The sequence below is a fragment of the Taudactylus pleione genome, unplaced genomic scaffold, assembly GCF_031769625.1.
Source record: "Taudactylus pleione unplaced genomic scaffold, aTauple2 ptg000055l, whole genome shotgun sequence".
NCBI classification, from domain to species: Eukaryota; Metazoa; Chordata; class Amphibia; order Anura; family Myobatrachidae; genus Taudactylus; species Taudactylus pleione.
This window is the reverse complement of record NW_028284457.1, coordinates 12,534,771-12,558,998: the sequence shown is the minus strand read 5'-3', so window position 1 is coordinate 12,558,998 and position 24,228 is coordinate 12,534,771. Positions and strand designations below refer to the sequence as shown.

The 24,228-nt window shown below is 41.8% G+C and overlaps 1 protein-coding gene across 1 annotated transcript in view; it reads right to left on the bottom strand.

The window, feature by feature from the left end:
• The window catches only part of LOC148535176 (ovochymase-2-like), a 163,496-nt gene that overhangs the window by 80,043 nt on the left and 59,225 nt on the right, over nt 1-24,228 (bottom strand). Inside the window, exons 7-15 of the mRNA XM_088464456.1 lie at nt 23,634-23,810; nt 22,236-22,457; nt 19,726-19,866; nt 18,212-18,448; nt 16,961-17,146; nt 14,994-15,103; nt 12,303-12,403; nt 3,766-4,043; nt 3,467-3,630 (exon numbers count right to left, since the gene is read on the bottom strand). Coding sequence (XP_088320582.1) covers nt 3,467-3,630; nt 3,766-4,043; nt 12,303-12,403; nt 14,994-15,103; nt 16,961-17,146; nt 18,212-18,448; nt 19,726-19,866; nt 22,236-22,457; nt 23,634-23,810 — 1,616 coding nt within the window. The remainder of the gene's footprint in view (nt 1-3,466; nt 3,631-3,765; nt 4,044-12,302; nt 12,404-14,993; nt 15,104-16,960; nt 17,147-18,211; nt 18,449-19,725; nt 19,867-22,235; nt 22,458-23,633; nt 23,811-24,228) is intronic.

Below are 24,228 nucleotides of genomic sequence, written 5' to 3'. Positions count from 1 at the left end.
CCAATGTGTTCTGCAGGTACTTATTTATAGCACGGATAAACATTTTAGAAATATCTTATCCTTTCAGTGATACAGATTGCAACATATGTAGGTCATAGTCATTGCTACAAAATGGGCTTCATCATCTAATTTTTTAATAGCAGCAGTAAATCAAGCAGAAACAATTCCTGTACGGACTCATATGTTATATGACCATATGCCTTTCTGAATACAGGATCAAATTAATGCTCTTATTATGTTTTTCTGTGTTGTATAATTGACCTACAGTGTTAGCAGCCATTTTTTGGACTGAAACAATATTTATGAAATTACAGCCCATGAATACATTAGAAGCTATTGACATCCAAATGTTCCTTGTGACATATTTTTCTGCACTCCTGGGAGAGTAGAATGGCCTCCTGGATGATCTGGATCCCACCCACTTTGCAGCAATAAGTGTCATCTTGGCTCCGCCCTGGGCTGTCTAATGCCATAAATCGTAGCATTGCATAGCATGTGGTAAAGCTATACTGAGTCATGGTACCATGCCCCCTGCTCCTCCCTCTTCTACCTCCACACCAGCAAGTCCTGCTTTTACTACAATTATAAAATGTGATTTGTTAAAACCAGAACCAAATATGCAAATATGCCTATCCATAAGTAGAAGACACTTCTGGGGAATGCCGTTTATATGTCAGCCCTTTTGGTCAATAGTCCACCAACTGGACTCAAAGAGCTTGATACAGGTGTGTATGGATGTAGACCATTCATCTCATAGGATAGGATAGATTGTTATAGTCTGCAATTGAGGAGCCATAGAATCAGCATACAGTAATATATTGTGACGAGGCTGCCGGAGGTACCTGGCTCAATATAACCTTAGTGGGTCCCTCTACAGATCTGGCTAATGAACGAGCCCAGTCTGGTTCTGAGATGGTAGATGTCTGAGTTCTGGCCACCTCTCTGTCTCTGCGAGAAGCTTCCAGTTCTGCAGACAGATGAGACATGACTGATGAAAATTGATCAGTCCAGGTAGGCTGCAGTGGTGAGGTAGTGACTCTGAAACACGTTTATCACACAGGAGGGAAGTATTTGACTGTCCCTGTGTAAATTTCTCTGCACACTTTTTGCAGGAGAAAGATTTCTGTGTAGCTTTGGATCCCTTAGAAGGCATTGTAATCCACTGGTCCACACACACTCACAAGGTGAAGGACAGTGAGACACACACAGACACAGAGACTGTATAGAAAAAGAGCGATAAGGGCATAGAGGGAGATATGCTTTTACCTCACTAGCGCTGATACTATGACCAGTGCTGTTACACACAATATCACTGTGTAATATATTAGCTGTACATACAAGTAAAAACAGCTTTCCTAGCCTGACCCCACTGTGCACTCACAAACCCAGTAGGCAAGACAGTCTCCGCATTCAGCAGCAGCTTCTTTTTGCTATAAAATGGCCACCAGCCTCTTTCTGGGAGTGCTGGGGCTGCTGGGAGCCAGGAGCAGAAATTAATATTAGGCTCCCTCCTGCGCTGAGTGGGCCGCTTTCATCATGCCCGCCACTGTCCTGGATCTCCTGCTACTCAGGGAGCCAGGAAAACACTAACCTTATCCTGCCTATTGCTGCCGGCTGCGGGTGTTGCTGGTGGGAGACCGCGACGTGCACCGAATAATTTAGACTGACCTGTTGGGGGGTATAGAGGGGGAGGAGCTAGCTACCATACAAATTTATTAAAGTGCCAGCTCCCGGTTAACCCACTTCTATACCCCAAGACAATAGAGAATAAGAACATAGTTTATAAACATTGCTGCAGCGATCATAACACTCAAAAAAGCAGCAGGGCTTCAGCTACCACGTGTTAAGTGCCCTTGTGGAGAGTTTTGAGTAATGAATGTATGAGTGAGGGAAGGAAAAGCTCATAAGGGAAGAGGGCCCTGCTTATGAGAGTTTACATTCTATAGGGGGGGGGAGACAGGCAGGGATGACACAGATAGGGTAGGCAGTCAGGAAGAAGCATGTAAGCAGCAGGTTAGAATGAGAGCTGGAAGGCTTTGAAGTAGAGAGTCTTGAGAGCCCGTGGAGAGTCTGATAGGGAGAGGGAGAGAGTTCCAGAGGAAGGGAGCAGCATGGGCGAGATCTTGGAGGCAGGAGTAGAAGGAAGTGATCAATAGGCAAGAGAGGTGGGATGCATTTGTAGGAAAGGGAGGGAGATTAGTGTGATGTAGATGAAGGTGTGGTGAAGTGATAGGAAAAAAGGGTGGGTGCTGAGCTTAGTGGTTGGGTAGTAGGACCATTGTGGGGGAGAAAAGAATGAAAGAGGAGTAACAGGAGAGGAGAAGCAGGGAAGCAGAGAGTAGGAATACAGACAGAGGAGGGGAGAGAAGGGGAGGTAGAAGTTGAGGAGACTAGGGGGGAAGGATACAGGTGGGAACAGGGGGCAGAATAAAGGATTAGGTAGGCACTGAGAAAAGTGACAATTTGAAGAAAACATGGTCACAGTGTGAATGAGATAAGAATAGTGTATGTATGAGAACGACAGTACTGGTGAAAGAAGATTGTTTGTGAATGTGAATGCGTATGCTTGATGACCAAAGGTTTTTTTTTATTTTTATTTTTTTATTGAGGGGAATATATGTGATTTAATGGGTTTTAAAAATGAGTAATTAAAAAAGTACTTAGAAGTTGTGAGGCTAGGCAAAAAGCAATGGTAAATTAGACCATATATGTAGGGTTTTAGAGGTTACTTTGCATTAGTACAAATAAGAATTTAGTTTTTAGTGAAAAAAGAGAGGCAGCACAAATAGTAGCAAGTGACGTACTGTAATGTCTTTGCAATGATCAAAAAAGGAGTTCAGTGTTGCATGTCCTGGTTATGCAGGCAGCAGATATTTGTTATGAAGAGGTAGTGAACTCACACTTGATGCTCCATAGGTGTCCTTATGCAGTATTGATAGCAGTTTAGTTGTGTTTGTTACAATGTTTTCCTTCGGAGTAACACCGGTCTAACGCTGAAATGTTCCTTAAAATCTATTTTGCACTTGTGATTCTATACTTAGGAATCTGCAAACTACAGCCAAGGCTAAACAGCCTAGTGAATGATATTTAAGTAGAGATGTATCCAAGTGAGCACCCTAATTAATTACAACCCCCCCTGGCAGGCCAATACAGACCCAGCAATAAAATGGCTTAAACAAACATGTAGCACATACCAAACATTTAGGACTTAAGATCAATCATGCCTACACTCAATCTAAAGACTGGAGATAGTACTTATGGCAAGTTATATACAATAAAATATTATAAGACTGCAGCAGATTTCAGATCACTATTGCTGATTATCTAAATATATAATACAAATAAAGCAGCACATCAAGAGTAATGTTCTGCAGCAGACTTCAGATAACAATTGCTTATTACCTAAATATATAATAAATGAATATGTCTGTAGAGTATATTAGTAATCTTAGTAAAATATACTAACCTGACACACTGACTTTAACTCATCAGGTAGAACGTATCCAGCACAGATCATTGAGTCCCTTATTTGAAACCACCAATACTGAGGTGTTTTACAAACTTCATATGGAATAACCGGCAGTGCCACCTGATTTAACCCTTCAGACGCTTTTGGTGCCAGTGAATTTCCTATATGTTGATGTAATAGAAGGATTAGTTCTATAAGAAAACTATTAATATATATGATAAACAATGTCTACTGGTATCATCACGCAACTTGAAATATTTTTTTTCCTTTACTTTTACTGGCTGTTGTAAACTTGCCTGTTTCATCTCCCCATCCAGTTGCATGACACCTGTAAGCTGTCGTCAGAACCTGATCACGTGGTGGCAGACAAGCAAAATCTATAACATCACTGGCCACCACCTCTCCGTCCAGCTTCACCAAGGCAATGTCGAACTCTAGAGTAAGGACATCTGGGTAGACAAACCCTTCATGACGATAGATACCAAGAATTTTGTAGCATTTTTCAGTGGGTTCTACAAAAGTCAGGTTGTGTTTCCCAAGGCACATCTGCCAGCGATACAATTCATCTGCATAACTTAAAATATGAAAGTCTCAATTAGCCACAGATGCTTTTAGTAGAGTATTGGGAGATCATCTAATACCCCGTCACCTTATAAGAATATACCTGCTTTATTTATTTTTTTCAAAACAATTTTTTTTAAGACAAATAGAAAAATATACATATACAGAAATTCAAACTGTAGAAGCAAACAGAAATAATGAGCACAGGTCAGGAGCAATATCAAACAAAAACAGCATTGCAAAATATGACTTGTCAGAAGTAACCAACTATTAGGCTCCAGAAAAAGACAATCTACAGCATGAATAGGGTATATAATTCAATTAAGGACGATAGCAACAGAGAGCAAACAAATAAACAAAAAAAGAGAACAAAACAACACAAAAAACAAAAAGGAAAGGGGGGGAGGAAGAAGACTGAACCCTAGTGCGGCTGAACCCTCCCATTAATCGAATACCCTGCAGCGGGGGGTATGCCAGTATCCCTCTACAGTCAATATCCTGGCAGCCGCAATGCTGGTGCTAATATTACCGGTGCCGGAATCCCAACTCCTCTCACAATACCGACGCCGGCACCCCGACTGCTGGGATACCGAAGGTAAGTAGCGGGGTGGGATTAGGCTTAGGTTTAGGGGTTAGGCACTAGGGGGAGGGTTAGCGTGTGGGGAGGGGGAGTTTAGTTTCAGGCACTAGGGTGGGAGGTTAGGGTTAGGCATCATAGAGGGAGGGTTAGGGTAGGGAGAGAGGTTAGCATACCATACAATAAATGTTGGTATGCTAGTCCTGTCGGGATGCTGGTGTCAGGATTCTGACAACTGGGATCCTTAATGCCAGGATCTCATACCCAACCCCCTATAAATGTAATTATAAAAGCGTAAGATCATAAATATAAAGAATATACCTGTTTAATCAATGTATTGTACAACAAGCGTTAGTCACAGAGGTAAAATATGAGAATGTATCCTCTACTGTAAATTATAATAGTATGAGTCTATGTCATCACCTTTATGCAGGTCAGAGATCTCTGATCTTCTAATATCTGTAATATTTTCTTATAAAAATAAGGGGATTTTTGTTTCTTACCCAATTCAGACCCACTCGTTAGGAGGCGTTCGCTCGTAGCTGCCAATGGTTCGCATTGTGCGCATGCGTATAGGCATCACAGTGCGCGTGCGTGAACCAGTCTGAGCGATCAGGAAGCTTACACTCGCTGCGCATAGACTGTTCAGCCGAGTGCGTGACAGGTGAAGCTGTTTGTGGGTGGTGACAGGGGTTGGTCTATGAACACGGGAGAGTGGAGGTGCGAACGCAGGTGTGCCTGATTGTCTCAATGCCATTTCAGAGGCATGCAAAATTAAGATGCAGCATCATAGTACACATCACCTGGCTGAATTTTACACTGAAGTGCTTGCAGTGCTTGCAGTAGGGTATGGTCAACCACAAGCACTGCATTTGTTTCCGATGGTACCGATGGTTGTATACACTCCCTGTAGATGACATGTGCAAGTGGGCGTCTTAAGACAGGCTGGAGGGCGTCTGCATACACAATGCTATCGCACGCCAAGGCTTAGGGGGCGTGCTTATGCCTTGCCATGCGATCGCCTACCTTGCTTTCACTTAGACGAATTTGCATACGCATCGAGCGAGTGTACACATCTAGCAAGCGGGTCTGAAATAAAAAAAAAAAATCCCTCTTTCTCCTTCATCCATGGGGCACACTGTGAAACCAGGGACATCCCAAAGCTGTCCCCTTAAGGGAGGAAATGCTTCTTTAAGACCCTATGCCCAAAACCAGCATCAGTGTAGATGAAGGTGTCAAAGCTGTAGAACTTGATAAAAGTATGGCAGAGGACCACATAGCTACTTTACAAAGTTACTCCATGGAGGTGCCTAACTGAGTTGCCCAAGGAGCCCCCACAGACCTCGTGGAGTGAGCACACACCGAGGCAGGGGCCAGTTGGTCCACCAATGAGTAGGCCTGGTGGATTATAAAGTGAAGTCAGCAGTTGAAAGACTGTTTGAAAGCTGGCCAACTGCACTTATGAAAAGGGCCTGATTCAGCAAAGATCGCTACTGCAATCGCAGCTCCATAATCGCACGCAGGTCTGCTGTGAAAATATGCTAATGAATGCAATCACAATGCCATCGTGCTGACAGCTATGCCCACTGCCTCCCACTATGCTATCTCACATCCATAATACTTTGCAGACCTACATAAACATCGGTAACATTGAGTACCATCAGTCCCTCACACAGAATTACAACAGCCCTGACCTTACTTAGAAATTGCTAAATTCGTTGCACGCAGTAAGTACTCAAGCTGAGTATGCCATCGCAGTGGCTAATTTATGCACACCCCTGTAACAGCGTTTAGTGATCCTTGCTGAATCAGGCCCAAAGAGTGAAGCCGATTTGCAAATGCCTGTGTCATATCAATGTGGTACCTGAATAAAGGGAACTACAATTTCCTGATTGATATGAAAGCGAAACAACTTTCCGAAGGTAGCCCAGATGTGTAGGAAGAGCTGGTCAATCAGGATGAAAGATAACAAATGGGGAAAGATGAGATAATGTGCCCCAAATTAGAGACTTGATGGGCTAAGCTTCCATCTTCCAAGTGATCCAACAAAGGTCAACGGATTTGATTGGTTCAAATGCAGAGGCTTGAAGAACATTCAACACCAAGGCAAAGTCCATGGAGCTACCGGCAGAACAAATGGATATTGAATATGGATGACTTACTGCATAAGGATCTGTACTTCCAGTAACAGGGTCATTTTCCTTTGGAAAAGTACCAAAAGAGGCGACACCTGGACCTTAATGGAGGAAAGACAAAGGTCCAAATCCAAACCCATCTGCAAATACGATAAGACCTGGGACAGACAAAAAGACTGTGAGTCAAGCCCACAGACGGAACACAAGTCAAAATAGGCCTTCCAGATGTAATAGTAAATCCTAGCCTCAGGATGTTTTTTTGGCATTAAGCATGGTCCAGAAAATGGAATCTGAGAACCCCTTTGCCTTTAAGATGAATAATTCAATAGCCTTCCCGTCAAATTGAGGTGGCTCAGATCCAGGTGAAGACAGAAAATCCAGTCTTAGATGAAGGCACTGCAGAGAGACTATGTATAGAGAAGGTCAGTGTACCAAGCTTGGTGTGGCCAATCTGGAGCAATGAGAATGGCGGTGCCGCCCTCCAACTTCAGTTTGCAGAGAACCTGTGGTAGTAGTAAAATTGGAGGGAAGATGTCAATGAGCGGAAAGGTCCACCGAACTGTGAGGACTTTTGGGTCACTGGTGCAGGAGCAGTAGCATGGAAGCTTGTGGTTGTAGTAGGCTTGAATTAGGGGTGGGGGTTTTGAGAATCACCTCTGCACTACATTAGGTTTAGCTCACGAAAATTATTTGTATATTAGCCCCAATTAGACAGTTTGTAATAGGTATATAATTACTCTGTGGGGGTGCTGCCAAGGACAATAAATAGAAGTTTATAAGGAAAGAAGAGAGAAAAAGAGTATTGTCTCTTTGTAGGTGCACGTTATGAGAAAGTAAAATAAAATATAACTATTATTGTATAAATATTAAAAATTCACTTTGCCTTATTAGTGAAATATTCCAAAAAAGATAAATGAAGTGAAACAAAAATGTATCATGAATTATTACTGGTATTCAATTGTTAACAGTACATTTGTCTCTGTGTCCTTTTTTAAGTTGTGCTTTAAATCATTCAATAAAATTCATTGGGTTTTAATGTCTCCAGTATTTATAATGCACTCTTGATTATATCAAAATAGTTGAATAATTATGTAGGAATTAAATATCACTGTTGTTGAAACCGGGTTATCTCATAATAACCTCACACGGGGCCTGATTCAGAGCCGCTTGTAAGCGGCCGCTCGTTCGTTCCTACCGATGTTCGCACAACTGCGCATGCGTACAGATTTTAATACGCATGCGCGAACCAGTCAGTGCGGACGAAAATCGTGTGCTCGCTAAATAGCGAATGCCTGCTATTTTGAGTGACAGAATGAGGCGTTTGTGGGTGGTAACAGGGGAAGGTGCTTGAAAACGGGGAGTGGACATCCGAACGCTGGCGTGCTTAAAGGTCAAAACGGGCGTTTTAAGGGTGTGCATAATTAACAAAGCAGCGTCATTGACCACATCACTTGGTTGTTTTATAGTCAGGGGGCGTTTTTTCCAAAATTACGTTCGCATGTTTTGTTCGCTCGTTCAGACATAGAGGCGTGAACAGACCGCAAAGAGCGAACGGTTCATTTAAATAGCCAGCCCCTTTTGATGAACGAGCGAGTGCAAATAGCGTCCGGCTCTGAATCAGGCCCACAATTCCAAGGTTGAATATATTATAGCTGTATAGTTGCACACAGTACGTTCATTCAGCTTGCAGTATTACATTGCCATCTATTGGATAGAATATACAATTACACTGCATGGGCTCTGCGTTATGAAAACGATTTGACTGATATATACTGTACCACTCACAGTGCCCTCTATAGGAGTGAAGCGTCTCTAAATGTAGAATTCTGTCACATGGGAACATCTATCCAGTTCCTTATGCAGAACGCTTTTCCCCCCTATGGGGATAAAATATATTCAGCCGTGTGGTTGTATAAACAGTATATATTACAGAGATGATTTATCATCCAATTTTCTCATTACAGCGCCCCCTGTAGGGATATAAACAAGATTGGTAAATGTTATTATTTGACTGCTCCCTGTAGGACTACTAAGTTAAACCATAAATTGTGTATTAAATACAGTAGTAGGAGGCCATCTAGCAAAAGACCAGTATCTGAAACACATCTGGGAGCAGAGACAACTCGCCCGAGTGAACGTCCTGGTGACTTAGGAAGTATGCAATGTAAACCCCTGCATGACTCCTGGAATGTAAACAGCCGATAGGGCTGGAAGAAAGCATTCAGCCCACTGAAGAATGCGGCTTACCTCTCTCAATGGCACCCCGGTTGCGGGTGCCTCCTTGAGGATTTACTGTAAGTAATCAACCATAGTCGCATTATCAGACTGAACCTTGACAGGTCTGTGCATTAGAAGGGTTGATAGACCGCACAAAGCTCCAGAATGTTGATCGGGAGTACGGCTTCCTTAGCAGGGGGCTGCCGAGTGTGCGGGCAGTGTCGGCTCCCTCACTGTAACAGGGGCCAAGTGCTGCACTTAATGCTACAGTGCAGTACCCGGCTCCTGTCACTGAGGGGGAGCCTGCACCTTGATGTCACCTCTCAGCGGGTGACACCCAGGTGTAGCCTGCACCCCCCGCAACCCCCTTGTGACATCACTGCATATTTCACCATGTCGAAGGTTAAGACTAGCTTGCCAAGCACCTGCATGCAGGAGTGGATCGACACCTGGTGCTGACGAAGAAAGGAGCGAATCATGGTTTGTATCAAGATCAGTTTGTCCCTGGGAAGTAATACTCACTGTACTCTGGACCCACCAAAGCCCCCAGGTGGAGCATGTCAAGAGACAGAGAAATGTCGGACTTCCGCCAATTGATTAGCAATCTGTGGGACTGGAGCAAGTCCACAGTGAGGCAAAGGTGGTCCAGAAGAATGTCCCAAGACTGGGCCAGAAGGAGAAGGTCAACAGTTATGGCAGAATGTGGATCCCCTTGTGTCTGAGGCTCAACACCATCACTGACATGTGAACACACAAGGAGCTGTAGAAAGACCAAATGGCAATGCTTGAACCTGGAAGTGATCCACCTGTACCTCAAACCTGAAGAACCGCTGGTGATCCTCCTGTATGGGAATGTTCAAGTAAGCATCCTGGATATCTAACGAGTCCATGAAATTCCCTAGTTCCAGCACCAGGATGATGGACAGAAGAGATTCCATCAGAAATCTGAGCACTCTAAGAAACCAGTTGAGCAACATTCAGGTTGAGGATGTGGTGAAATAAGCTGTCCAGCTTTTGAAATAGAAACAGGTTTGTGGAAAAGTCTGTTCCTCCCTGCTGAGTGGGAACTGGGACTATGATGTGTGAAGCCAGAAGAGGCCAAATGGGCTCCCCTAAGGCAACTGCTTTTGAGGGATTAACCAAAAGGGCTGTGGAAAAGAACTGAGCTGGAGGGTGCTCCTGGAACATTACGATGTAACCTCAGGGCATGATGCCCCTTCCCAGGCATCAGAAGAGGTCATCAGCAAAGTCTCAGAGAAAAGCAGAAGGTGACCTCCCGTACTGGGAGGTCCCAGATGGGGGCTTGCCCAGTCATGCTGCAGGCTTATCAGCTGGTTTGGAAGCTCTATAGTGACATGACCAGGTCTGTCTACCTTTCGAGACAGAAACCCTTGGAAGAGGAGCCCTGGGATCTGGAGTAAGATTGAACTTTGGCTTTGCCTTTCAGATCAAAGGAACAAAAAGGAGAAATCATTTGACTTGGAAACTGCAGTAGGTAGGAGGCCACTACAGTGGCTATGATTTTATCAAGCTCAAGACTAAACAAGACCTCCCCTGAGACGGGGAGAGCTTCCAGGGCCTTTTTCAATTCCAAGTCTGTTCACCAAGTATGAAGCCAAAGAGCTCTTCTGGCTGCCACTGCTGATGCAGAGACTTTGGAGGAGTAAAGAAGTCCAGGGACTATCAGCATCCCCCCCAAGATAAACACCTGCCTCATGAATGTGATCGACCATGGTTAATAATTCTGTTCTGTGGGGTATCAGAGCAGAGACTGTTCTCAAGGGAATCCACCCAATGCCCCATTGCTTTAGCTACCCAGGCTGATGCAAGGGCTGGATGTAACGCTGCACCTGCACTGACGAAAATAGACTTCAGTATTTCTACATGCAGTTCTATCCATAGTGTCCTTAAGAGAGGCCACATTCGGGACAGGAAGAGTCGTTGACTTAGCTAAACGGGCAATATGCACATCCACCGAGAGGGAGACTTACACATCGCCCTGTCTGCTAACTGAAGAGAGTTAAAGGACAATATGCATTTGGAAACCTGGAAACGCTTGTTAGGATGCAACTAAGCTTCGTTAGAAAATCCTCTAGTTGAGAAGAGGAGGGAAACATGACCACCACCACCTTCTTCTTTCACTTAAAAAGGGGTGTGTCTGCTGCTGAAATAGTGTCCGAATCGTTAAACAGGAGAGAGGACTTGTACTGAAGAGAAGATGTTTCTACATCTGAGGTCATGTATAGGTCGTACTCTCAACATGAGGAAATGTCCGACTTTTATAGCCAGACTGGAGAAGCGTAATGTTATCTCGCCTGGTGGACCCCTAGCCTACCACAAGCACTGCGATCACCGCTGCCTTTATGCTGAGGCTACGTGTTAAATATTCACACCCTTAAGTTGGTGTAAAAACGCCCAACCAAGCCTGTGCTAGTGCAAGCACACCCCCTTTACACAGACCTGCGAGCGAACGCAGCCTAGCAAACGGGTCTGAATCGAGCCCTTAGTGCTTTGTGGAAACTAGCTGTTTCAATAGCATCATCAGAAGATATCGATCAAAGGAGAATATGGAAACTTTGTTATCAACACTGTGAGTAACATTACTGGGAATAAATAATGGTCCCTTTCTTCCAGTGTTTGCCCTCTCTCTTTGCTTTTCTATATTTAAGATTATTTACAAATTTTGATTACAGCACCGATCACAGCAGGTCATGCTATTGTAAAGCTGACATCTGAATAAAATGGGCCAATATTTTCTTGGTGGTTTTTAAGGGAAAAAAGGTAATAAAGAAATGGTTAATTGGGCACTGAGTATATTAGATTGTCTAAATATTGCTGCTGTAATGAAATGTGGTATACCGAAAGGAAGGTAATACAAAGGAGAAATACAGTGCTGATGATAAACAAGGGGTATAATGAATGAAACAAAATATATATAGTAATATCACATCTGAAATGCAACAACATGTAATTGCAATCCAGATGTGATAATACTATATAAAAAATACATATATTTAGTTTAGTGTGTACCCAGCTTAAGTGACAAATTTGACTTTAGAAAAGCCACTAACAGTTTACTACAATGTTTAAGCTGAATATTTTGTGTAATATTTCTAATTACTAAACTACCCCTGGGTGCAATGAGCTGGGTTTTAGATGGGTGATTGTAGTCTATACCAGTATTTAATAAAAGGACACATTTATCAGCCTACTCTGTAGTTGAGCAAAATTAATTGAAAAGGGTTAAATTTACAGTTCCTGTTCAAACCTAAATATGAACATGTTCTTAAATGGGAATTAAGCTATTTATCTTCATGACACATCATGAGAAAGACAGACTTACTTAATAAAACAGTGGGCTGCTGTGAGTATCCAGTTCTTATGGATAAGAGTGGCTCCACATGTGTGGAAGAAAATCGTTTCATTTCGTGAACTTGGCCAAACCTGAAAATACAGAAAATCATATTCATTTACTAGTGAGTATCAAAATCATGTGTACAGAGCACAATGGGCCTGATTCAGCAGTGCACTAGTGCACTGTTGAATGCAGATTCCCGCTGTTTGTTTGGGAATCTGCGCAGGCGCCAGACCAGTTTTGCGCATGTGCAGAACGGGTCTGCGAAAACACCTCCGCTAGGTAAAATCTGCCACTGCAATACTGTAGCATCATGGCAACTTATGAAAGTTCACCTTTGCTACTTTCTACGCTATCATTGAGTAAGTCCGTGAAGAATTGCAGCTACTTTTTATAAGATTTTACTATTTGTTTGCAAATGCAAAGTTCAAACAAGTTTTCTACCTTTCCATGACTTTAATAATTGCTTTGTATTGTACACTGTCATGTCAGACTTGTGAAGGATGTCAGCCCTTTTGATGGCAAAAAAGACTTTGACAACAATTTCTTAATGTATCAGAAATGTACTGGAAATGTGCTTTTTATTCCTGGTTGGTGACTGGGAGGTGGCTATTCAGATGCACAGAGATGGGCAGTCTTATGGGCATGTTATGGGAGTGACACGGGCATGTTGCTGAAGTGTGCCAAAGGGCTGGTGCAAGTTTCATTGGTGCAACTCATAGGTCCATCTAAAGACACCCCAAATGGTATACATGTTCAAAGTGGGCATCTCAATCCTTGCACATTCACATGCACGGATGTACACCAGGGAAGGGTCTTGTATAGGCATTTACATAATGTTGCAGACGCACGACCGCCAAAAGTCTTAGGGGTCTATTTACTTAGCTGTGTTAGGAGATAAAGTGAACAGTGATAAGGTACCAGCCAATCAGCTAGTAACTGCCATGTCACAGGCTATATTTGAAAAATGACAGTTAGGAGTTGATTGGCTGGTACCTTATGACCGTTCACTTTATCTCCTAACACAGCTTAGTAAATAAACCCCACAGACGCAAACGTGGCTGGGTCTGACTTAGGATCATCCCCAAAGGCACTACAGTTCAGGTTGCTTTAGTGTATGCTCTTATTGTCTGAATTAGATACGAGCACCTTAGTTTACCTGTTATGTTAACCACACGCATCTTTACACAGCCTTGGTTGGGTATATAACACAATGGTTTTGGGTGCCTTTCATTGCCTGTCAAATTAGGTACCCTAGCAGCACCTCATCTCCCAGCCGCAGTCTTTGTGGAAGATTTATCAAACATTCCAAAGAGGACAATTGGAAAAGTTGTTGCAACCAATCAGCTTCTTGTTATCATTTATGAAGTACATAAAATGAGCAGCAGGAGCTGATTGGTTTGATACATCTCATCAAACCTTCAAAAAAGGACAAGTGGAGGTGTCCATATTAACCAATCAGCTTCTATCTATCATTTTACAGAATCTACTCGATAAATTATAACAATGATCTGTGAGGTTGCTATGGGTAACACCTCCCTGGTGAGGAGATGAGGCACTGGGGAGGAGAGGGAGTATGGAGAAGGTGTGTTTGTTACAGGGGGCAATTGTCCAATAACCCCTCCCCCCTCCTCCCCTTTGATCGGTCACTGATCTCTTCAAAAGTTTGGTTAAATCTCCCCCTATGTCACATAATGTTGGGTACACACTGGCAGATATATTGGCCGATCAATCGATTGGCCAATATATTGAGTGCCCGTCGGCCTGTGTGTACCAGAGATGTGTCTGTGAACGACGTAGTTCACAAACATTATTGTCGGCTCTGCTGCACAGCTGATGGACAGATATATCTGCAGATATATCTGTTCATCGTGCTGTGTGTATGGGTGCACTGCCGACCGTCCATACACTTGCAGCGGAGGCCGCAGGGGAGTGACACGCCCCCCAGCCAGCGGGACCCGCTGCCAGATGATGGTTGTTTAGTGTGTATGAACAACCATCATCTGCATATATATCTGCAGATCACTCGATCTGCAAATATATCTGTCAGGTGTGTACCCAGCATAACATATGTGTGCCCCAAACATCACAGGCACTTTTCTTGCCAGACTTACTGTCCCACTGAGTTAAATCGCTATTTATTTATTTTGTATGGGCATATATAGCATTAACAAAAAACAATATTTTTGGAGAAGCAGTTTCAGCCTAGCCTTACCATTTACTGTCGCAATGTGGCTCTTATATTATACAGTTATGGTATTTGCCACAGTTACAGAACTGCAGCATCACCACCATTCACAGCTGCTCTCACTCTCCAACTATGCATCATTTTCAGAACTGTTATTATCAGGCCAATATATGCGGTTTAGGACCCGCAGATTACTGCTGTTCCCATATACCTCTAGTCCAATTTATAAGGTTCTGAAAATCTTAGCCAATGCTTAGGCAAGAGGATTTCAATAAACTACCCTGATTAGAAACCTCATATAGTTGCTAATAGTGGCGATAACAGATTCAATTGATAAATAATTTGATCACTAAGAGAGAGGGATATTAAACATAATTTTTCCCCAGTGCACTAACACTCTTATACATATGCATTTCTCTCGTTCTCTGGGATTATGCAATTAATCTGAGTATTATTGTGACCAAGAACTTGTGCTGTCTCTACCAAATTACCTGCATGGACACTTGCCAAGGCCAGGTGTGAGGTCCAGCAGGCTCTCCATTGACGATTCTGGAATTAATCTGGGGGAGATACGTGGGCTGTCCACACTTGTTTGGCCACTCTGAAAACAACAAAGGTAAACTACCATGTGATTTTGGAAAGTAAAATGTATTAGATGCCTTGATTGCTTTCATACTAAGAGGGGTATTTATCATAGCTGGGAGAGAGATAAAATTGTGAGAGATAAAGTACTAACCAATCTGTTTCCAATTTACATTTTGCAAGCTGTGTTTAAAAATGGTAGTTAGGAGCTGATTGGTTGGTAATTTATTTTTCACAATTTTATCTCTCTCCCAGTTTTGATAAATCCCTCCTAAGAATGTGGCATACAAAATAAATGAAAGATATCATCTACAGGGCAGTCAACCAGATTTTTCCATTCCTATACCTATCTGTGCAGAACTAATGGTAAAATATTATGGTTTAACTAAACTTCTCTTTCCCCTTAGTGGAGTCATGGAAACGACATGTGGAAAATCAGCTTATTTTGTTTAATGAAATGTTAACTAATAGAATATGTCTTCCAGATGGGAGTGTGACTCCAGAGGGGCCAATAGAGAGTCCCAAGCACTCTGGTCACAGATGTGAGAGAAGCAATGCTCCCCCACACTGAGCCCCCTTCCACCACGCTGTTAGGAGGTCACTGTGATACCAGCCTATCGGTGACAGAGAGGTGCAGCATCAGCTACAGGGGTGGACTCTAGCTTCTCTATGCACGCAGCCGGTAGTAGGTAAGAAGTGGAGAAGGATAGGGAGGGGGTAGGTGATACAGTAGGTTGATAGAAGTGTGTGTGTGTGTGGATGTGGGATCTATGCTCCGGGCTCCATGAAACATGGCAACGCCACTGATTGTGGTTACCTCTGGTGATAGCCCATTCCCACAGTAGGTTTTGTTGGTTTTTGCCAGTTTTAAAAACATAGGAAGACAATACAGTGCAGCATAAAGTTGTAGTGTACTAAAGAGATTTTTCTTAGGACTACTGTTTTATCATTAAAAATATGAATTCTTTATTTCACTTGCATCAAAACAGATATTTTATATAAGGAATTATAAGTCTGGTGAAATATTTATTAAAATTTGTTAAAGTATAGAAACAGTATAGAAGTGTAAACCAATAATATTAGAATAAGTGATTTAAAGTCAAAGGATTGCCACTATTATATTAATCTATATTATGACTTATATTTGTCTGTCTCATTGTGTCATTCTGTATCTCCTACTACTCTAAATAAATATATATGTCCTGGGAGAGAAATATGAGGCACATTTTATGGTGGATGTTGTTAGACATTGCCACAAATGTGATAATTGCGCAGTTATTCGTTACACACATATATCCTTAAGCCTCTAAAATACATTTTCTTCTTTACAGGTTTGTAATTTTTATTAAACGATTTATGTATGTGTATTAATATAAAACAGCCAGATATTGTAATTAGCCAGTCCTATTACTACCATATGTCTGCATATCATGAGAGCAAATGGCAGTCAGTATAAAATACCCCTTTGTTATTGTTAAACATTTTTGGTAAATTCTATAGAGATACAAATTAATTTAATGTATTACTCCTCTAATACGTGTAAGCAGATCACACATGCGTACAGCTAAAGAGACTGGCTTGGCAAACTAGTAAGTTAATGCTTATGGCTCAGGGCCAGTGTTGCCAGGCCCCAGTGATACTTTCCTCATAATGCTGGCCACATTCGATTTTATTGCCATAATAAGCACCAATAAAAAACAAAATAAACTAAACTAAACAGGAATGGCTGCAATAGGGTCACTGATAAATATGATAATGATAAATAAATAATAGGTACTATGGTTTTGATTCTGTACATGTCTCTATAATAACCATTGTCATGTGATATCCTTATTGAGAAGCTCTAATCAATATCATAAAGGCGAATAGACAATACCTATTGAAATGCTGTCCCATGGATTGGGGGCTGGAGGGGCTTCTGTGGGAGGTGCCTGTAGGGGATTAGTAGTCCAGTAGGCTCGGAAACCTTTTGACTCTGTGAACAGGTCGCTGTGGAATCGTACTGTAATGATGTTACTCTGACTGGTAAAAGTATTTGGCAGGCTAGTTCCACAGAAAGGACCTAGAATACAGAAAAAAGATTAAAAAAAGAAGTGTAGTCAGTATAAAGCTTCTTCCTACACATTTATTCTTGCACAAGGCAATATGTTGGTCATTAATGGAGATAAAATAATATGGCAATCTTATTCAAATAATTTTGATGCTAAACATGACAGTAAAGTTACTGATACAGAAGTAATGCAAGCCTAAGGTTAACCATTTCAATATAAATGTGTCCTTGTCATGGTTTGTTACAAATATTACATTCAGCTATATACAAATGTTACCAAGTACTGTACTGACATGCAAAGTATTTCACACATTTCACCCTTAGCTGGTCATATACTGGTCATATACTGTATAGCTGCAGTGCACTATATGGATTTAGTGCTGCCATAGTCACAAACAATCTGAATCGTATACTTGTTTTTTGCTTCTGCATGTATTTTACTGAAGGATACAAAACTTGCTAATAGAAAAAACCTAAAAAGCATATTTCTGACTTTTGTATTTGTATATAAGTGAACCCCTACTCCCTTCCAATGCTTCCAATGCTACAGGGAATTTACATCTTCTTGATCAGCCCAATGTCTGTCAGTTTCATCCCAGACAGTACTTTTTTCTTATGTCTTTTATTTTATTTTTGATTCTTTTATGTTTTTCAGCGACATGTGACTAAATTTACAAAACAGTCATACATTTTCTCCATATAGAGTACATTTCATCTGTGGCGATTTCACCCCTTACATTGAATACTAAAACATTCAGATTAAAATGTTAGTATCTCTCTGTAGGGTCTATTTATCAAGCTTTCAGAACCTTACAGCCGTTTCTGCATAATTTTAGTAGCTCTGCAATTTACCAAATATGTAGGAGATATCTCCTGCATATAGCTAAGTAACGTAGGGTACCGCAGTCCCCAATTTTTCAATGGAGTTGCTGTTTTCTCCACTTTATCAATCCCCTGGTAGCTAACATCCACAGGTATTACATAGATCCTTACCCTGTTAGAAAAACACAGAACACATCAAGCAAGAATAGGAAACCACCTGGTTAATTACATGACAAGACATTGTGAAACACATACCATATTTTACTGTTTTTCCTGAACTTTCTTCATATGCTGCTACATAGTCATAACAGTTCTTAGTTAGGAGGTCTGGATCTTCCAAGTCGAAATGAGTGAATTTAAGAGTCAGCTTTTTCCCTTGAGGCACCTCCAGGTGCCATAGGCACAATTTGTTGGATGCATAATTATTAGGCCACTTGGGAGATTTAATCACCCCACTCTCCTCTGTGGAACCTCCACCACAGGACTGTATTTCTGTGAAAGAGCAACAATATTTGAACACTAGCATAATAACATGGGCGGGCGGGGGATGTGCTCCTTGCTGCCCTTACCGCACTCATGCTTTTCCACTTCTGCCTCCCTGCTCTCATGTTGCCCATTCTGCAGCAGCATGCCTTACACTAAACACTGACACACACAGCACTCAGGGCAGCACAAGAAACTGTCACATGCCAATACTGAGCTGTCAGCAATGGACAGTTCAGAGCTGGTATATGAAAATAGATTATTTTGCTCTTGGAGCGGAGAAGGGATGGACATTGGAAGAGTATGGTTAGCAACAACTGATGTCTCCGACGCGATGGGAATATTTTTTTCTCTCTGTGCAGAGATTGTGATGGTTGCCAACCATCGTATGCCTTCATGCAGCTCTGGACACCCGGAAGCAAAGTCTGCAGCACAGCACTTTTTGTGCATGCGTCAATTTCCGTAGCTGTCTGTGAATGTGCACCACATAACCATCAGTGGACAAACCATCGATGGTTACCTTGCAATGGCTACATGTCATTATTAATGAATGTTGCAATTGCGGCACTGCTACTATTCAATAACCATCTTGCAAAGGCCATCCCATGAGTAGTTATACATTTTGTATTTGCTAGGGAGTGCACTGTGCCATATATTAAAGGGAAATTCTTTATAAACCATGATATTGTTGATTATGAGAATTTGCTGTAAAACTCATTCCAAAATACGGAATGCACTGCCGTCTCCCATTCGTAACCTGACCTTTGTGAAACAGCCAAATTAGAGGACAAGAGTGGGGAAAAAAGGGAAAACACTCACCGCACAAGCGACAAAATCACCATGTAATTATAGAAAGATATTGAATAGTATATTCTTCTATGTAAGAGAGAGAGAAAATGGGCTATACCCACAGTATTCCTATGGATCCAAATTAATTAATGGAGTTGTGGTGGTGCTGCTCAGAGTAAGTCAATGTAGAACAAAGGGTAAGGGAATGAGGTCCTAGGACCAAATCCAAGACTCTATAACGGCGCACTCATGAATTATAGAGTCTTGGATTTGGTCCTAGGACCTCATTCCCTTTCCCTTTGTTCTTTGTGAAACAGCATCTGTGATAATCATATTTTGAAAGTTATCCTTTACATTTAATAAGTGTAACGTTTATATTATTTTGGTTAATTGCGATTTCACTCTGGGCTGCAATATGCCAGAGCTTTGCTATCCTATGGAACATTACACTTAGGGCCAATGTTAGCCTTCACTGACATTTGTGCTTTGACAAGTACCTTCAATATCTTCAGGGTAGACCTCTTCCCACTTTGCTTCAAACCCACGATCTGTTCTAATCTTGTCGGTTGTAAAATTCAGGAAAAGTTGGTTGTTGGAACTGATGATCACTGGAGGCTTCATATATCCACAGTAACGCTCTTAAATAACAATGCAGAGAACATTGCAACTTGAAATGTGGAAATGAATAATAACAATGCTAGTCTTCAGTGAAACTGTGCCTGAAGACCTTGAAGATGAGGACTTTTCTCTTAAAACACTATTGTGGCAATTAAATTGTTAGCGCCCACAGCTGTCAGTGCAGTGCGATAATTTATTGGCACCCAAAACAATTGAATTGCTACATTGGGTGTCCATTAATTATCACTGCTCCCAAACGATTTGAATCAACCCCTAAGGGGCATATATTCTAATTACCGGAAGTTGGTGCTAATAATGATAATTTTTTATTGCAGTTTATTCTGGCAATAAGAAATTAAGTATTGCTGGTATGTATTACAATATTTAGATGCAAGGACCTTTCTGCCCTACAATGCATTTGTGTGGCCAACAGACTGCATATGTGAGAACATCCATTGTCGGGCAGAGATCCCTTGTTAATAGCTGCCGAGTTTAAGCTCCAGAATACTTTTCTTTCCGATTTTGGTAAATTCAGCATTTTAGCAGCCCCATGGGGAATACCTTTGTGATTGAAAATGGGACACTTTAGCAGATATTTACAATATCTATTGCGGTCCCCTGTACATATATCCAGGTGATTCTTAATATTTGCAGGTACCATGGACAAACGCAGAATTTCTGGGGTGGGGTTTCCAAATGCTTGATTTTAGAGCGAGTGTGGTCAGCACATGAAGAAGGTATTATTGACACTTAATAAGATATAGTCTACCATATGCAAATTTCAGTAGGAGACAGAACTGAGGATTAGAGGTCTATTCATCATCACTTAATTTCTACAAAAGCAGGTGAAAATTAACATTTTCACCTACATTTGTAGAAATTCAGTTATTGGGCCATTCATCAAGAAGATAATGCAGGAAATATCACATATATATTTCTCTTGCGGTATGGCCCGCTATCCCCATACACTAATATGGGGACAGAATTAATCAAGCTCGGAAAATACAATATTTCTGGAGATTGACTGCGGGAGTATTTGTCATCTTCAGATGGTGAGTGCTCCCACTCGCGATTCGCAACCTGCTCCTTCCCTATGGGAAGGAGACCTGGATTATGAAGAGGGATCCTTTGGGATCCTTCCGCCCCTTTCTGGCTCCTTCTGCCGGACATCGGGGCTCTTGTGCAAAAGCATTACCTGTAGGCTGTAATGGCATTTGTGTCCATCAGGCCCTGAGTGCTCAGATCTACACATATAGCAGACTTCGGGGTCTATGAACTAAGCCTTGGAGAGAGATAAAGTGGATGGCTATAAATTGTTGGTTTTTGTGTCTGGCACACCAACCAACCCCTTTCCACCACTTATACTGCATGTTCTTTCTGGGATCCGGTCTAAAGATCTACAGTAAAAAGGTAGACAATGTCTAGATAGACAACAGATCTTAGATAGTCAATAGGTCGACAGGGACAAAAGGTCGACACAGTAAATGTTGACATGTAAGAAGGCTGACAGGTACAAATGGTCGACATGGTCAAAAGCCACACCCGTTTTTTCTTAAGTGCCCTGCTCTGGAATGTTGTAAAATCCATAGTTTATGAAATAATACCAATTCTCTGTCTGTGTCTAGATTTCCTCAGCTGTAGTACCTATCAATCTAGTAACTGAAAGTGCATTAGGGCATTTGAAGAATATTTAATGCTACTGTGTATAAGGGGTTATATACGGGGCGTCTGATGGACATTATAAGGGGGTGTGGGGAGGTTGGAGGGCATTTGGGGGGGAATCTGCTGGACATTTAAAAGGCATGTGGTGAAAAATGTAAGTGACATGTGGAGATGTCTCAGGGGAAATTAAGGGGAATGTGGGAAGGTCTGATGGCATGTGGGGTGGTCTGGGGCTCATTTAAACTGCATATGAAGAGGTCTGGTGGGGCATTTAAGGGGTATGTGGGGAGGTCTGGGTGCATTTAAGAGGCTTTTGGGAAAGTCTACTTGTTCCTCAGAGAGGTGCAAGAAACAAATGAATCAATATTTTACCTACCATTATATATGGTAGAGCTGGTAGCCTCACCTTGTGCAAGGCTCTTTATAAAGCAGATTAAATTCGCCAAGAGCTCTTATTGGTAAGAAGTGATGTTTCTTATCTGCAATATCCCACAGGGTGCAATTGTGCAGGATTACTATGGAACTTTGCCCTTAATTGAATCTGCTACTTCATAGTAAAAGCCTGGAACATGTCCATCTGATATGCTATTGTATGGAAAGGCATTTAATGACATTCTCTAGGACTATGGTATATTACATCATAAAATAACATAGGTAACTAAAGATTGTTTTCTACCGTAGAGTTTGTTTAAGTTCAGAGAATTGACATTTCATTGCCCATTTGTACCTATCACATCAAAGCTGTCCGATATAACCATCTTATCTCCAGTACAAGCTCCCATCTCCCCATCTACAGCAAGCTCAGTAAATGTCAGCTTAATAAGATTGCCAGGAGTAACAGAGATGTTCCAAATGCACAAAAGATCGGTGGGATAGGTGTCAGGATAATTCTTGGACTGGATGAAACCCTTGCGACCCTCTTGCAGAGCATTGCTGCCACAGCCGGACTCTATATGTAAGAAAATGAATGCACAAGATTTATGCATCAGAGATGTGATGATGAGAAATTATTTTTCTAGACACATAATTAAAAACTGAATACAAAGATTTAAAGTACTAACACAAGGGCCTATGTTACGCTTTGAGTCAGATACAATTGCATCATTCTCTATTCCATATTACTACCTCATATTAAGGCTACAGAAGTGTCCACATACTGTACATTTAACCTTTTTGCGTGTTAAACAGCTCTACTAGTCCGGACTTGGTAGCGATGGGCGTCTTTCCGTGTGACTTTTTCCATTAAAATTTGTCTTATTAACAAAGCGATGCAAATAGGACACACAAGCAGCTCATGGTGATTAAAATGATATGCGGCATGCCTACCATATATTCTGTGTACAATTGTGGGTGTATCTGCATGCAAAATGCTACGTTACAGTGTCACAGCCGCCAGGACCCAGAAGACGCAGCTGGAGATGTTGCTGCCAATAGGACCACCTTATACCCCTTTTACACCAGAGCAAAAACCTGGGTTTTTGCTGGGTCTACCCGGGTCGCAGCTGAGTGTAAAAGGGTTGGAGGGTGAAAGGGTCGGATAACCCGGTGCAACCCGGGTTATCCGACCTGGGTCATGCCTAAAATGAGCTGATTGGTGGTTGTGGAGCAGTCACCTCCCACTTTTTATGATCTCACAAGTTTAGCAGGGCAGACCCAGGTTCAGTGTGAATAACCCAGATCGATGGTGTTGTGTAAACAGTGTCTGACCTGGGTTGGAACCATGTCTAAAAACCCAGGTCGTACCCAGGTTTTTGGTGGAAAAGCGGTATTAGTGACTGCTGGTCCACCAGGGACGTTATGTTGATGTCCTACTATGTCAATATGTCATCTGTGTAGACATGATGCATGTTGATATGAATGTGGACATGATGACTGTGGACATAACATAACTGGGGGCATAACATACCACACCCCTGTAATGAGTTAATGATGGTGCTAAAGATGGACAATGGACACAGTTGTGACCAATTGTTAGCTTTACCTAAACCTAAGTACAAGCAGGATTCAAGCTCTACTAAACTATATGAAACACCACTTTGTAGCTATGTCCAGTATTCCTGAACAACAAAATTGCATTATATGTATTTTAATGATTATGGAAGACAAAGAAAAAAGTTCTAGTAACCAATATAATTAGGAGGAGTTGTGGTAGGACTCTCAGTTGGAATAGCACTCCCTTGAAATCCAGTGTACTTAGCATGGAATACTCCTCGAGCTCCTTGTTCATTTGATCTATAATGAACAACCATGGTGTTCCAGTTGGTAACCACAGGGTCTGGGATTTGTCTTCCACAAAACTGTCCTGTAAACAGAATAACATTTATTTTTCATTTAAAAGTAGTATGACAGCCAAGCCTTATGTCAAGCTTAAATGTAGGAATGAGAGATCATAGAGACAAATACTTTATAGAAAACAAATCATGTTACTATTGTTCATTTCATTCCTGTACATTTTGTTACTATAAATGCTTGAAGGCAAAAATCATTTTGAAAGTTTAGATAAAACCAAGAGCAGATCAAGAATCATTTTAAAAAAACTGCAGATATCTTCCTCCTTATAATATGTCTTTATGTGTGCACAGTTAGTCACATCACGGTCTATGGAAATACCGTACCCTTGCACAATAATACCCCTTTTACACCGGAGCTGAAACCCGGGTATTTGAAGGGTTAACCCGGGCAGCTCCCTGGTGTAAAAGGGGAGAGAGTTGGATCGCCGG